Below are 16,223 nucleotides of genomic sequence, written 5' to 3' on the forward strand. Positions count from 1 at the left end.
GGGAAAGAGCAGGAACAGCCCTTCCCCAAATCAGTGCCAGTACTGCCCCTGAGTAACATCACTGGGAGAACTGGCAAATAATCCTGAGCATTTAAACAAGGTTGATCTGCAGGTGAGAACAGCATGTGTGACAGGCTGGAGAACAAGTTCTAACATGGTTAAGTGTGCAGGAAGGCAAGAGAGCCACAAGGGAAATTAAGAGGACAAGGAGAAATGAGATTAAGGGCAAGTAGAAATAAGTTAGCTAAGAATGGGAGGGAGTTTAACAAGTGTCCTGAAGACGAGGTGTTATCATATTATATCAAGTGTCCTGAAGGTGTTATCATATTATGCCATAAATGTTAGTGACCTAGTTTGATCTTCCTGGCTGCACGAGGAGCCCAGGGGGTTTGTCTGGCTCCAGCTGCCAGTAGGTACCAATTACCTCTGCACTGGATGAGAAGCCTGCAGGTTCCTCTGGCATCACTACACCCTGGGCATCCCAACCTGTCTCCCTTCCTGTTCCCCCTCCCTTCTCTTCCATTCCTTTTGTAATCACTGAACATGTATGTGGGGGAAAAGTCGTAGCTTTTCCACATAATGCCCGTGTGATTGTGCAAGTCAGAAGAGGAACAGCTACTTGACTTTTTAGGACCCCTTGTAAGGAAATAAACACAAAACAATTTTAGCTTTGTTACACAGCTCCTGCCAGGCTTCACACCTGAATCAAGAGGTACCTCACAACTGCCAAAGCTGTATTCAGATGGGAGTGCTTACAGATCACCCCTGTCCTGTCACTACAAAAAGGATGCCATTTCTGAACTCTGATGAACTGTCATCGATTGGCAAGTGCTGCAGGTGTCAGTGGAGTCCAGGTGGACTAATTATATCACTAATATGTTTAGAAAGAAAAAAAAGAACCATTCAGAACCAAAGACATGCTTCTCTGCATGAAAGATCTGAAAATATCGCAGTCCCCTTAAGTCAACTGCTGAATGCAAATGCAACAGCTAAAGTATGTGGTATCACAGAAGTTGCTTCAGATAGATACCTAAAATCCCATATGGTCTTTATGTTTAGTTATTGTTCATACACATTTTCATTAACCTGTTAGCACTGACACTTTGTATCCCTCACTGCTCATCTCGGATGAGCTTGAAATCCTTGAGAGCTGAAGTGTGTGTTATTTGCTGAAGTCATGTGGTAGCTGACACTGCCTACCGCAGTAACCTTTAATTAGCCAGTGTTCTTCTCTGTAATTAAATCCAGAAGCGATGAGAAAGCATGCTAAACATTTTGGTTTTGTAGGTATTTTGCTGACATGCTAACAGTTAATAGTGATACATTTAATTACAGATCCTATGCTAGTAAAGACAATTATTAGCATATTAACTGTTCAGTTACATTATTATCACACGTGTTAGGGTCTCTAAGAGCTGGCTCATGGAGCACAATTTGCTCCCTTCCTTGTATTCCATTCACTGCAGCACGGAAAGACAATTCCTGTTCTAATCTCTAGAATCATACTAGTTTCCACTGCTGGAAAGTAGAGAAGGAAATATTAAAAACCAAAACAAACCAGAGATTTATCCCTGACAGGCAGATTCACAATATTCTCACAAGCGTGGACACTTCACATGAGCAATGTTCCTCCTCTCAGTCCCTACACTCTGCTGCTGCCTTTCCTGGGCTCTGTTTCCTGCTGTGTCATTCTCCTCTCTGAGCTGGATGCAGCAAACAAGATCTCTGCCTCCTGCACTTTAACCTCTGGCTTTGGCAGGACTTTGTTCTTTGCTACCTGATCTGCACTACAGGCCAGAAATAAAGCCTGTTGTTTGGTACCTGAAGATGTCTGCTGACGTACTGGTTTGGGGCAATGCCTGTGATGAATTTATGTAAATTGTATTTGGATATTGTAAAATGTACAGGCTTGGTATGAACTCTCTTTTTGTGATTTCAGCTGTCAGCGGTTCTGTGGGCTTTTCTCTTTCTGGTAAAATAATCTATGTTGATTAAAAATCACACTGAGAGTTCAGTCCTTCAGGATGCTGAGAGCCACCTGTCTTTCTGAAATCTGCTGTCAGTACTTTTCCTGAGCTGCTCAGAGTTTTCCAGCACGCTCAGCCCGTCACAGCACAGCACTGCTGGCAGGTAGGGCAGGCTGACAGGAGATGGATGGCGAGGACGGCAGGTATCAGAATGGCTGTATAAATTAAAGGGGTGCGTCCTCCTGTCTTAGGAGCTGAACATACCCAAATATTTCTATTAATAAAGTTGATGACATGCACACCTTGTTTATCTTAGGTTTTATCACTTATTTAGTAGATTACGCTATTTTGCATAAAATAGATTTATTATTACATCGCTAACCTAATACTATGTATTTTATTTGCATTTAAAAATATGTCCAATATTGTCTGTAGTATATCTAGCTGTACTAAATTTAGATGCTGCAACATGATTTCTCAATGTTCCAAGAAGCGATAGAGGAGGCACACGGCTTCTGGGAGTAATTTTCCCACAATGCTAATTCAACACAGTCCATCAGCATTTCTCTCAGTTTCATGTTTCTGGGAACATCGCTCGTTGGAAGAGGTATTTTTGGAAGTTGTAATTAAAGTGAGCTAGAAAAAACACGGGTGATGGCTTAAACATGGACGTACAAATGTCTCCTTTTAAATAATGAAAACACAGTGCAGTAGTTGAGACTGTTCAGCTTTGAACAGTGCTACGAATTCTACAGCAATTTTACATGAGGGAATTTTCAAAGTTAATTTCTAGTTGTGATCTAACAGTGCTGCAGAATAAATTACTATTAAACTGTTTAGAAAGGGATGAAGAACTGCAGCTCATAAAAATGAAGATGAACTCTTAGAGATAATCAAGGTATGCTGTACTTTGAAGAGTTCTGTCTTTAAAATGTTTGTATTTTTCCCCCCAGGCATGTTCTGCCTATGTTGATTTCATGATTTCTGTAGCTAAACTAATCCTACAAGAAAGAAACATTTCTGTCAATGAGAACCAGATTTCTGAACAAATGAGAAGAGTTATGGACCTGGAGAAAGAGATTGCCAATGTAAGAAAACCATTTTTAACGTATCCTTTAAATAACTGCCTTTTTTCTTACTACCTAAGGAAGCTGTTAACTGTTCCTTGCTAATGTTACTTTGTGGGACCAAAAGCTGACCAAACATGTATGGGGCCTGGAACACCTAAGAGGAACACGTAATAAGACAGATATGCCTTCTAATGAGCACAGGAAAATATTTGAGTCAGCTGTCTCCCAAACAGCAAAATGTTTTATCCTGATCTGTCCACAGAAGCCTTCAAGAGAAAAAAAGAGAGAGAGAGAGTTGGTTGCTGTGTGGTTAGTGTGTTTCAGAAAGCGAGTTCTGGGAGATGCTTTCCGGCCTCTCCCCCCTTTGTCCTTTTTCCCCCATGGGCTGTTTGGTTCTCAGAGCAGTAGATTCCCAGCCCTTGGTCTGCACTGCCACACAAAGTCATGTTTGTCCTGCACAAGCTGCTCCACAATGCTGATTGTTCCAAGTGCCTTTTTAATCAAATGCTGCTCTCCATTAAAGTATGGCTTGGAAAAATAGCGAGAACTTGAACTTGTATGGAGAAAAACAAATGGCAATGCAAGTTTTCGTGAGCAAAACCATAGCTAATGCTTATTGAACGTTTCAGAAGGACCTGAAGCTGAGGATGGCTGTAAAACAAGCCAAATACACATTTTCTAGCTTCAGCTATTTTTCAAGTTACACTGATAGTAAGGGCACGTGTTTGGAAGAGGAAGACCTTTCCCTCCCATCTGTATAAACTGAAACCATCTGATTTTTATTGTCTTCACATTTTCCTGAGAAACACACCTCTGGGCTTACATCAGAGATGGCATATTATTACAAGAAAAGGAATTCCTTGGAGAAGGCTTTGAAGGGGAGGAAAGGAAAGGAAACCACAACTGAAATGTCTCTACAGCAGCTGCTGCTGGTAGAGGGTACAGTTGGTGGTGGGTAAGCTGCTACTGCCTTGGGGTTTAACCTCCTTCATCAGAAACTCAGCACCAGCCTGAACGTTACTGGAAGCGAGCTGGCATTGTGCTCTTGGGAATTTGTTAAAGAAAACACAGAAAAAAATACTGACTGCACAATAGATTAGGAAAGAGTAAGCCAAAGAGAAATCTTTTTTTAAAAAGGATAGCGAGAAGATCGGACTTGGCATGACTGATTTTTCAAAACAGTTTAAATGGGTAAAATCTACTATTCTCACTCCTGACCGAGTCAGTCAGGAGCACTCGAGGCAGGAGTGAAGTCGGTTCTCCCATGAATTGCTCTCATGGATCACAAGATCACTCTCTTTCTGTAGTCATTTGTGTATCTGCATTTTCTCTCAAAAAAAGGGGAACAAAGGTATGAAAGAGGATACAAGAATGCAGCATCCTAGCAAGGGACATGTTAGTGTTGGAGGAAAAGAACAGAGATACCCACGAGAGCATTCAGAGACCAGGGGAGCAGTTACCATGAGATGCTGGTTTTGTCTCCTCTCAGCCTACCTTATCCACACCCTAATTCCAGGGACCTCCCTGCTGGCATGTGCTGTCTAGAGGCTCCAGGGATTACCTTGCCCCAGAGAGCACCACCACAGACCCATTTCCCTGGCAGTCAGGCCATTTTATGGTCTGTAAGAAGTGGCCCTAATACAGTCCTGCCATCCAGGCGTTAAGGTGTGCACATTTTTAACTCCCTGGTGCGAAACCACATTGCCTAGACTAATACCAAGCTTATTTGAGTCCCGAGTGACTCCATTTCTCTACAGCGGTTCCAGAAAGAACATACTGGATAACCTGTGCTATCCTGACCAGAACGGTCACACTGCATTATTCCCACAGCACACTGCTCACCCTGTACTCAATAAATACATCTCCTTTATTCCTTTCTCCCAAGATTCTGCACCTTGCATCATGCCATGAATATAACGAGCACATTCTTGTGTTGAGTGTATCTACTGGTAACATGTCTCCTGGGTGCTTTCAGTGGTATGGCTCTGTGTTCCAGTGTTCCTGCACAGCCTGAGCCATTGACACTCTTAACACAAAACACATCCAAAAAGTAAAGCTCCATTTTACTGTCAGAAATTTAGTTCATTTAATCTATCCTTTTCTATACTTCTTATCTATAAAATGCTGTCCATATTTACGTCAGGTACTTTACAGTTAATGCAAACTCACAGTAACGTATTAAGCCAGAAGCACTATTTTCTTTCTTTTTACTTACACTTACAAAAATTCCTCTGAACTGACTCAATGTATTTAGTAATTTTCCCATTATTAACTTTGATAGGCAACAACAAAATCTGAGGACAGAAATGATCCACTTTTGCTGTACAATAAAATGACCCTGGCCCAACTCCAAAACAACTTCTCACTGGAAATCGATCATAAGGTGAGCGATCAATAATCTGCTGTTTTGTTCTCTAATTTATGACTGATGAGATTAAACAATGAAGCCTAGCAATTTTTTTTATTTTAAAGACATTTCTTTCTTGCGCTTAGACTTACTACAGATTGAACAGGATACCTGATGTGCACCTAGACATATGATGACACAAACTATATGCAAAAGACTGCCTTTGTACCCACTGTTTCTCCTAACTTGAAGGCAGATCTTGCCCCTTTGCTTCAACATAAAGAGATGGAAAAGGACAATGGAAAAAAAAATACCCTGAGCTTGATTTACCCTCATGGATTCAGGATGGTAACTCTCGCAAACCTTGCACATTCATAACCCTTGCTTGGAAATCAGGAGAGTACCCTGTGCAGAGAATAAATAGATTCCCTTCCTGTAATTACCAGAGCAGCTCCAAAGGGGCCAGGACAGAAGTGAAGACTGCAGCCTCGAACCGATTCAAATATGTTCTAGTGTGACTAGTCAGGCCCTCTCTGTTTATCCAGAGCTGCAGATTCAGAACAAAAAGTCCTGTTTTTCCAGCATTCCCTCTGTAAGATGGGCTCCTAAAGCAAGGAGCCCAGGAAGCTGTGCCTGTGGATCAGGAAAATCCTCCTGTTCCTCCCACTGTAGCTCCCCCTGAATGTTTTAGCTCTGCCTTTTCTCATCCCCAGCCATGTGCTGTTTGTGCACTATAACCTTTAATTCACGGCCCCACAAAGTCCAGCTGAAGAACAGCCCAAGGTGTGATAACACAGGCGTGCCTCCTCAATTACATGTCTTACCAGACATGGATATTTTTTATGATAAATGAGTTCTCATGTAGGCAGGTTAACTGGTGTGTCAGATGGGAAGCACTGTGTCTGACTGGCAGGAGTGTGCTGGTGAGTCTTTTGAGGCCAGTAAGGTTCTATGAAACACTGTTATTCCTACCACGGTTTCATAATCACTGCTATTTTTATTGACTTTAAATGCCTCAACTTCTAATTATATGACAGTTCACTTCTGCCTACCTTAATTTGTTTCATAATTTACCTTCTCCCACAGGTCTTAGTTGAACAGTTACCATTACAGTCACAATGTCAGAAACGAGCTTCTCTTGTCAGGGAATGGTATTGCCCTGGTTATTTTTAGTTCCTGGGGAGGGCTGCAGATCAGCAATAATCATCTGCTCTAAATTAATCCAAAAACGCTCAAAAGACCCATGATGGGAGTTGGTAGCATTGTTGTGATGGTCTAAGGATAGAACAGCAATTATTCCTAAGATTAGCTTGAAGTTTGCTGCTTCTCTTTGAAACCCGAAGTGATTCTGTTGCTGAAAGCTTCTCCGCTTTCCTCAGCTACATCAGTTTCTCTGATGAAATATGTTACCTCTTCCAACAAAACCTTCCTCTCAAAAGACACAGACTGGGAAAAATCACCAATACTTTACAAAGTAATATGCGTAACAAAAATTTTTAAAATTAAAAAAACAAAAAAAACTTACGGAAAAAAAAGTAGAAAGGTTATTTGCCTTTCTTAAACGTACCACCTTCCTTTTCATTACTAAAGTGCGTACCTACCCAGGGTGGTAGAAGCACTGAGTAGCTCTAGAGTTTCAATGATGATTTTCAGGTTGTGCTCTGAATCATTTTCTCAGTCACATGGTTGCCCAGAGGTTAGGAAGCCGTGAGCCAACGTAAGCAGTGTAGGTAGTTGTGACATGGGTGTCATTAACTCAAAAGGTGAATGGAGAAGCTGGAGGGAATGTAACACTGTACAACCTGCAGTATTCCGAGCTGAAGGATCCCTCTCTCAGCTGGTACCATACGGAGGAGGACAAGTAACACGCTAAATACTTGTGAAAATACTCTGCTGGACATCAGCTGCAGGTGTGAACTCCTGGGCAGGGAACGTGGAGGTTCTAACCGCCTGTGAACGCTGCCCTGGTGCTTTGGGTTACGTGATGGAGGAGCAGGATGTGGCTGCACACAGTTCAGTGGCATCTCTGCCCACTCACAGCACAGCTGCACGGGTCACATCCCAGCGCTGCACAGCCCAGCAGTGACCATGTTCTCCTAGTAGGGGAAAGAATGACTTGGTGTTCTCCAGCCAGTTCTTTGACCTATCTACTGTCTGAGGCACGCGATACTGCTAACCAAAGACTTTATCACAGGGAAATGATTTTTCTTGCCAGCAAACTAGTAAGAGTTTCCAGTTGAGAGTGCCCACACACTAAAATAATGCTCTGTTCAGGCTAGAGGGACACGCTATAGGATGAAAACTTAACAGAAAGTAATTCTGATAGGCAGTGGCTCATCAGAGTTATGTGGGACTCTCACAAGGGGGAACACCAGCATAAAGAACCATAAAATGGGGGTTTTGGACCAGAGAGGCAGAAAATGAATGAGAACTGTCCCTCTGTCTGAGCTGTGTCTGTCACAGCACGCTGCAGACTGACCTGCTAGCCACTCAGTTCCTTCTCCACTATCTAGTACTGTGGCACACAGAGGAAAATTCATTATAGACAGTGGATTTAGTGTGTCTGTTTTAAAGCCTATCAAAATAAATCCTTTTATGGACTTCAGTGTACTTCAGCACAAGTCTTTACCATATGCTTCAAAATGAATTGTCGAGTATACCCCAAATCTTACTGCCCCATAGATACAGAGACACACTGTACCGAAAATCAGGATTTTACTCATGATTTAAAAGTTCTTAGCCAAACACGGCAAAAAGGCAGCTGAAAATTTTACATAAAATACCATTTCTGCTTTTCCAGACCAAAAGGAAAGCGTCATAACATTTTGAATTGTGTTAGTTTGAAATCAAAACAATGTCTCGACCCTTTCTGCTAAATACCACACTATTTTAATAGGATTTTAGAGCACAGAGGATATAAATTATTTCAGATCAGTTATTACGGTGACTCCATTTACAAGTAGTGCGGCTATTAGGAAAACTAAAGGCAGAGCATTTGTGTTACGCAAAGATATTTAAACTGGAAAAACCAGCCAAATACTGTTCCTTTAGGGTTTAACCATATAATAATGCATATTGATTTTCCAGGTATTCAACTGGTCAAAATTCATAAATGACATCATGTCAACTGTGCAAATTAATGTTGAGAACACCGAACATGTCATTGTTTATGATCCAGATTACCTTATCAGGCTCAAGTCTATCCTTAATAAATACACTCCCAGGTAGGTATGTTAGGTACTCTTGTAATTACCATTTTATTTCCAGTAAACCTAATAAGCCTAAAAACATTACCAGCTTATTGTTGTTGTTTTGTTAAACAGAGACCTTCAAAATTACATGATCTGGCGATTCGTAATGGATCTTGTCAACAGCCTCAGCCGTAACTACAAGGACACAAGGAATGCTTTTCGTAAGGTGCAGAAATTAATTTAACACGCATTTTTAAGGAGATTCTGCTTGTTACAGAAAAAGAAAACAGTTACTGGAGGAAGTCAGTGAATGTTCAGTTTGGTCAGTTTTATATATCTGAACAGGGCAGTCTTATTCACTGATTATTTAGCTTTTTCCCCTATAGGATAAAACTATTTTAATATAAGCTTTGTATTTGCTCAGTCTGCATCATCAGGGAATACTGTTTTGCACTCTATAAACTAAAGTCATCCCCCCCTACATCTTAGGACTTCACTGAGGAAGGTTCATTTAGAAAAAAATCAGTTTGAAAGAACAAGAGGAAAAGATTTTACCATAGTCCATGTATGAAAAGATATAATTGTCTGCACATTAATTAATTAATAATGTCTGATACAGTATAGCAGGAGCTTCTCACACTAAATGCAGTGGAAATAAACTAGCATTTGTCATCTTGTTTGCTTTCAAATATAAATGTTAGGACAATTATGGCACTCCATGAATCTCCCATACCATTTTTTTATGGGTTGTGTGGCTAATCGGTCACTTACTCATTTAAAACTCCACCTGTTTTAAATAGAGAATGCTTAAAATGTGCCACAGAAAGTGCCACAGTCCTAGCAGAAGGATCACTGGGTCTGTAACCACTTCCTCAAGAAATCAGCAAAGAATTATCTCAGCAAATGACTAGACTGCACGTGTAGCTGGGCCTGTATGTGTTACTGGGGGGCCATGCTCTCACCCTAAATCACTCACGTTTGGTTCTCCATCTCAAGGTCACATTGCCAGTTTTCACTGTAACACTTGTTCAGAATTGAACCCTTCCAGCAGATCTGCTGTCCAGAAGCCCAGCTGCAGGGGTGGGAGAGCACACAGAGTAGTATCATGACACTAATTTAATACTTACAGCTACTGGAACTGTATCCTCAGGATGCCATTACTCCCACCAAAGAAACACATCAGTATCTTTCTTTTTTTCCAAGATTAATTTAATGAGAAAAAAGCTGCATTCCCTCTGATGTTGTAGCTGAGAATTTATGCCCCGTGAGATCAGGAGGTGTGATTTCAGATGCATCAGCACTGTATGTGTACGAACCCACAGTAATGCATTCTAATTGCACGCTGCTTATGCTGATTAGCAGGTAGGTTTCTGTTGCTGCAGAAAGCACCTCTTTGTTTTTTCTTGTGCACCTCTGGTGACACCAGGCTTACTGACAAAAGAGTCTGTCTCAGGGTTCCTGTGAAGGGCAATCCTGCTCTCATGCAAGTCCACCGTGGTCTCAGTAGCCCTTTACCCAAGTCATGCTGAGACCAGTGAACTATGATTGACAGGATAAGTTTGAGCAGCACAAAGTGATCTACTGGAATCTTCATCATATAGTCATTCTGAATTCGTTATTAATTTAATTAAGCTCAGTACTGCTAATGGTTTTGCTTTAAGTTCTGGTGGAGGAGACATTGTCTTCTTGCTGCCTTTCATGTTTTGAAAGGATAACGAATCCTGCTGTTGAATCTCCTACTCCTGCAGCCTGTGACAGATGTTGTGTCACAGAGCGAGTCCGACGGACTGTCACAAACACACGTGTGAACTAATTGCCTGTATTTAAGGTCAGCTAGGCTCCTCTGGAACACACGTCTGCCAGGCAGTCACCATTCTCCTCACCTGACATGGACCCAGGTGTCATTGTTTTCCCTGATGTTTATGTTCCGCAGGCACTTTACGGCACAACGTCAGAAACTGCTGCTTGGCGTCGCTGCGCCAACTACGTCAATGGCAACATGGAGAACGCCGTGGGACGCCTCTATGTAGAGGAAGCGTTTGCTGGAGACAGCAAACACGTGGTAAAGCTCTTGGCAAACTTCTCCTGTTCACTCCATTGTCACTTACCACACAGTTCTCAAAAAGCATCACCAAAGCTGTGTAATTAACCTTTTCTGTGCAGCAGGTTCACTTTCTAAGAACCCAAACCTTCAGCTTCGCTCCTCTACCAGCGCACCCCCGAGGAGTAACGCGAGCGTACGCGCTCGGAGTCGCTCCTTTGTGCCAGAGTACTCCTGCATTACTTGTCTCGAGCTGGCCTGCTCTCCAGGCCCATGACGACAGTGGGAAGTAACATGTGAAATATGAAGATGACGTGTGTGCACTTGGAGGGAGAGAGGCCTCTGCCTGCTCCGCTTGTTCCATGAGCCGACAGCACCACTGGCTCGGTAGCCGAAACGAGCAGTCACTGCCTGTGCTTTGAGACTGACGCTCGTTCACATCCTGCCAGCGTGGGCACAGGGACAATCAGTTATTTCTGTTTGTCTCCAGTCACACAGAGAATTGATGAGAATTAACCTGGAGTTCAGCCTTGGTTTCCTCATATCACTCCTACTGTACTCCAGGCCTAACATACACCATTGTTTGTGGCTGAAGTACAGACAATAGTTTGATCAGACACATGACATGCAACGGACAGGTATCTGACAGATCTTTTTGTAACCTGAATAACTAAATTGCATTGCCTCGTGAGCTCATGTCCATTCCTCTTCCTCCCACAGGACAGGCTAAAAACACAACTTAACTTGAGCTCCGGGTTTTGAGCATGGCCCATAAACAGCACACACTTGAGCAACTAGTGCAGGAAAAACAAGTCTGTAATAAACAAACTATGCCTGTGGAAAATTAACTGGATCATTTTATGTGGATTTGTAACATACTGATGTTTTTTCCAAGGTTGAGGAAATGATTGCAGATATTCGTGATGTTTTTATAAAAACCTTAGATGAACTTACCTGGATGGATGCAGAAACCAAAAAGAAAGCAGAACAAAAAGTAAGTTAAATTGTAAATATTGGTAATGTGTATTTCTATTAAAGACAGTATTTCAGTTGTTTTTCCTAAAAAGAATAAGCAATAACATCTACCACTATTTTATATACACAAAACCACATAGATGTGTGTTTATATAGGCACAGCAGCTCACAGACTCCCTATATCAGACCCAGATTACATGGGAAGGGGCCTCTGTGGAGATAAATGCACAAAATAGGAGGAACCTATATACAAGATTAAGACCTTGCAGGCAAATCAGCGATTAAGGGGCTAGATAATGAATATCTACAAGAAAGTAATACTGAAACTGAGAAGGGAGGATTTATGGAAACCCACATGCACTCCACATGCTGCTTGTAATGCTCACTTGTTTGTGGGAAGGGCCTACACCAGAAAATTGTTTGTAGAAATAATGTGATTTTACTGCTACATTTATTAAGACATTTATATAGAAATACTAGAAAGAATTGCTAAAGAATAATCTGTTCTTTGCCATCAAATACAAATCAATATTTGGCTATCAAAAACAAATTATTTCACTGCCATGTAGATGTGGGAGCTAGTTAAGAAATACGGACACAGACCCAAACTGAGTCAAACTGTACAAATTGCTGGAAATTTGTAAACGTGTTTTCCTAGAACATATTGAAGTTAAAACATGTCCAGTTATTAATTTTATTTCTATTTAAGATGCTGTAAAATATATCACATATTTCAGGATTTCTACTATTTGTTTAAACCAGCCTTTCAACACAAAAGCTTAGGTGAAGTTTGTTTGGCTCTTGTGCACGTTTCTGTAAGTTTACTTACCAAGGAAGGAACAGAACATACTTTCCAGAATTTTCCATTGTTATAATTCACCATAAACTTTACAGTGCTTTCAATTAATTTAAAAATGTAAACAAAACTGATATATAATTAACATCCTGAGTTTTCTAGAGTTGCTTCCATATTGCATTTATTATGTGATTTGTGATTGATTTAAAAATACGGCTAGATTTGCTATGGACATAATCAATCTTGTCCCCAGGCAGCAGCAATTAGAGAGAGGATTGGTTACCCAGACGAGATCGTGACTGATGACAATAAGCTCAACAGTGAGTACCAGGAGGTGAGTATCCACACCAGGCAGTGTGACTAGAAAAGTTTGCCTTCAGAGCCAAGGCGATCCATCTGCCTGGGCACAGAATCACTGGATTCTGTGCTTGTAGGTTCATGGGTAAGAGGAACTCCATTAATGTATTTAGTACATATGTATGTTCAGGAAGAATATGTCTTAAAAGTCAAAGTTTTAATTTTGAAAAATATAGATATATAACCCAAGTATGTTTTTTTAAAACACCATTTCAGCCTTATTCATGTGTCCTTTCTAAGGTGGAATTGCAGCTTACCAGGCTGGTAGCTCCTGGGTTTCAAGAAGGTAACCCCTAGAGATTAGGGTCAAAACCAACAAATGCTGAGCTCCACTCAAAATATATATATAAAGAGGGAATAAAGATCTCTGGAATAAATTAGACAGCTGCTAACACACATCCAACCACAATATCAACTCTGTGATGTAGCACAGCACTGCAAACCAAGTTCTAATTGTAGATCAAAAAATAGTCTTGAAAATGCATTGCTTAGCTCATTATGCCTAAGACTAGATTTTCCAGATCCATGTGGTTTTTGCAAATCAATAACACCACCACTAAGCATTTTTCCCTCTTTCTTTTTAGTTGAACTACAACGAAGAAGAATACTTTGAAAATATTATTCAAAATTTAGTATTTACCCAGAAGAAAAGGTTGAAAAAGCTTAGAGAAAAGGTGGACAAAGAGGAGTAAGTATTTTAAAATACTGTGTATAGTTTTTCATCCAGTTTCCCCAGGAGGAAGGACTTGGAGGGTAATCAGTGATGGTTTAAGGACCTTCCTTCTGCCCTTTTCCTCCATGAAGAGGGCAGCTAAGAGGGCATTTCTCAAAGCCTAGACCTACATTAGCAAGTAGGGCAAAGAAACTGGGAGATGGTGTAGAAGGTTAAGTATTCTGGAGTAGGTCTAGTCTGGTCCCTTACCTCCCAGAGTGGATTATGTGGACTCCTGGAGAGGAGCTTTTTAATTAAGTTCATCTGAAAGATTAATTTCATCCCTGATAATTTAATTTCTCTCGCTCAGAGCCAGCCGAGTCAAAGCAAGCATGATTAAGTGAAGATGAGCAGGATTTACTTCAGAAATGTACTCCTGCTCTGAATTTAAATGTTAATGTAGATGTACCAGAAGACTCGACACGGCACATTCCCTAGTTGTACTGGTTGCTCTTCCTGTCTCAGCTCTGACCCATTTGGAAGTTAATTTAAGCCAAATCAGAAAAATGACCATGGCCACCACAGGCCAAAGGCCAACTCTGCAAGACTCTTCATTTGAGTAAGGGCTGCAGAGCTGGATTTACATTGAGGAGAGGATAAGAGGACTAGCTTTGTACAGTCTAAAAAAGAAAAGACTAAGGGCAGGTCTTACTGCTGTCTTCAGCTATGTGATGGGAGGTGATACAGAGAAGCCTGACTCTTCTTGGAGACGCAGACTGATAGGACAAGTGGGAAAAGACACAAGTTGGAACATGCAAAATTCTGACTAGATGTTAGGAAAAGCTTTTCACCATGTGGATGGTCAAACAAGACCCAGAGAGCTCTCTCCATATCTCCATCAAGATACTCAAATCTTAACGGACAAGCCTTTTCAGCAACCCGATCTAGTTAGCATCACATGGGGCCATATGACTTCTAAAGGTCCTTTTTACCTAATTTATTCTATGATTCTGTATTTGTCCTTTTCATTACTTTATCATTTTCATGTGGTGTTCCAGACTTCTTTTTTATGAAAAAAAACCCAAACAAAAAACCCCAAACAAACAAACAACAACCAAAAAAACCCAACCAAAACCCTGCAACTGTTCAGACTCTTTCTAGTCATCCTGCATCTTCAAACTCTCACCTTTTCAGAAGATGAAGTACCTCTGGAATCACCACCATGAACTTTCCAAATACTATGTCCCAGCTTTTCAGAACTGCAGTCATTACTGTGGATAATAGCTCCACCTGTGTCATTTGCTGTTCTGTATTTACATATCGTTAACTGAAAGTTTACCTTCCACCTAACAGCCACCTCACTTCTGTTCTATTTTATCTTCAAGCTGTGCTTGGGCTTGGCTTGTTCGATTGCCTCAGCCTGATTTAACACAACTCCTATTTGGTTCTCACAAGCGTATATTAATTAGCAGTAACTACCGTAAGTTCAATTGCATTCAAAAATTACCTAAAGTGAGCCTGGAAGTATCAACCACAATAGATTGTCCTCTGACAGTTGTAATTTATTCTGCAAATTAATTTTCACTTAATCAAGCAATAGCCACTGTTAGAATATTCTACATTGCTTATGATTGGCATATGCAATAGTTATCAAATAGATCATTTCTCATAGAAATGAATTTCACTCAGAGAGCACAGAGCCAGGAAATACAACTTCAGTTGTGTAAGCCCCAGCTGTTTTATTTTGTAGAACCATTATCTCATTTTCTCTGACATATTTTCTGAAATATTATTAAATATGACCCACATGAAAACACTAGCCGTGCTTGCTATTCTAGAAATTCATTAGGTGATCACTGATGAAAGCCAGGAAAATTGTAAACTAGTAAAAATTTAAAAAAGAGTTAAACCTCATTATTTTCCATGTGTCAAGATGGACCCAAAAGTAATGCTGAGAGTCTTCATCAAGGAAAGACGGTATTATTTAAATTAAACCACAGGACTGTGAGGGAAGCTGTGCCTCTGCCACAAGAGCGCATGATGATCTTACCCTGTACCTTCATTCGGCAAGAAACTATCGAGGAAAAAAATATAGTCTCAAATGTGATACTCATAACGTACTGGCATTGAGATAGCTGGAGAGGTGACAGTGAAATCCTTTTAAGTAAGTGGGCTTTCAAAAAGCTCCATTATCCCCAAACGTTTAGATGCCACTGTAACCTCAGTTGCTGTGTCTCAGATTCTTTATATGAGAAATTTTGCCTGTACAGTGCTGTGGTATGAGCAGAAATAGACACAGAAGCCAAGTATCATTGTTAATCAGTCTGATATCAAAGGGAAAGGGCTGCTGAAATGATGAAGGGATTGACTGTCCGACATACGATATGAAGCTGAGCGCACTGAGGCACTGGACCTGGCAGTCTCCAGAAGTACCTTCCAACCTCAGTTATTGTGTGATCCTGTTACTCAGTTTCTAGGTTTGTTCCAGTAATCAGTAATCCTGTCATTAACAACTGAAATGCTAACATTTATTCTTCTGCTGTTACTAGGTGGATAAGTGGAGCTGCTGTTGTCAATGCTTTTTATTCAGCAAGCAGAAATCAGATAGGTAAGGTTTACCAAATTACTAACTGGATACAGATTTAATGGCCAAATTATTTTTATATACAAGTATGTATTTTTAAAATCGAGCAAAACAATCTTCCTATGATGGGGGTTGCAGAAGGGCCTCAGTGCAGGAAAATCAGAGGTTTCATTCACCGTGTTTTCATCTCCACATGTTTTGAATTGCCTTTGTGCAGAACAAGGACAGAGTCTCGGGATTCAG

The 16,223-nt window shown here is 40.8% G+C and overlaps 1 protein-coding gene across 1 annotated transcript in view; it reads left to right on the top strand.

Moving 5' to 3' along the window:
- Positions 1-16,223, top strand: part of MME (membrane metalloendopeptidase) — a 34,893-nt gene that overhangs the window by 10,148 nt on the left and 8,522 nt on the right. The window contains exons 8-16 of the mRNA XM_010176063.1: positions 2,921-3,055; positions 5,319-5,420; positions 8,472-8,608; positions 8,708-8,801; positions 10,509-10,637; positions 11,512-11,610; positions 12,641-12,721; positions 13,329-13,432; positions 15,946-16,004. Of these exons, the coding sequence (XP_010174365.1) occupies positions 2,921-3,055; positions 5,319-5,420; positions 8,472-8,608; positions 8,708-8,801; positions 10,509-10,637; positions 11,512-11,610; positions 12,641-12,721; positions 13,329-13,432; positions 15,946-16,004 (940 nt within the window). The remainder of the gene's footprint in view (positions 1-2,920; positions 3,056-5,318; positions 5,421-8,471; positions 8,609-8,707; positions 8,802-10,508; positions 10,638-11,511; positions 11,611-12,640; positions 12,722-13,328; positions 13,433-15,945; positions 16,005-16,223) is intronic.

This window comes from Antrostomus carolinensis, unplaced genomic scaffold, assembly GCF_000700745.2.
Source record: "Antrostomus carolinensis isolate BGI_N321 unplaced genomic scaffold, ASM70074v2 scaffold45569, whole genome shotgun sequence".
Lineage (NCBI taxonomy): Eukaryota > Metazoa > Chordata > Aves > Caprimulgiformes > Caprimulgidae > Antrostomus > Antrostomus carolinensis.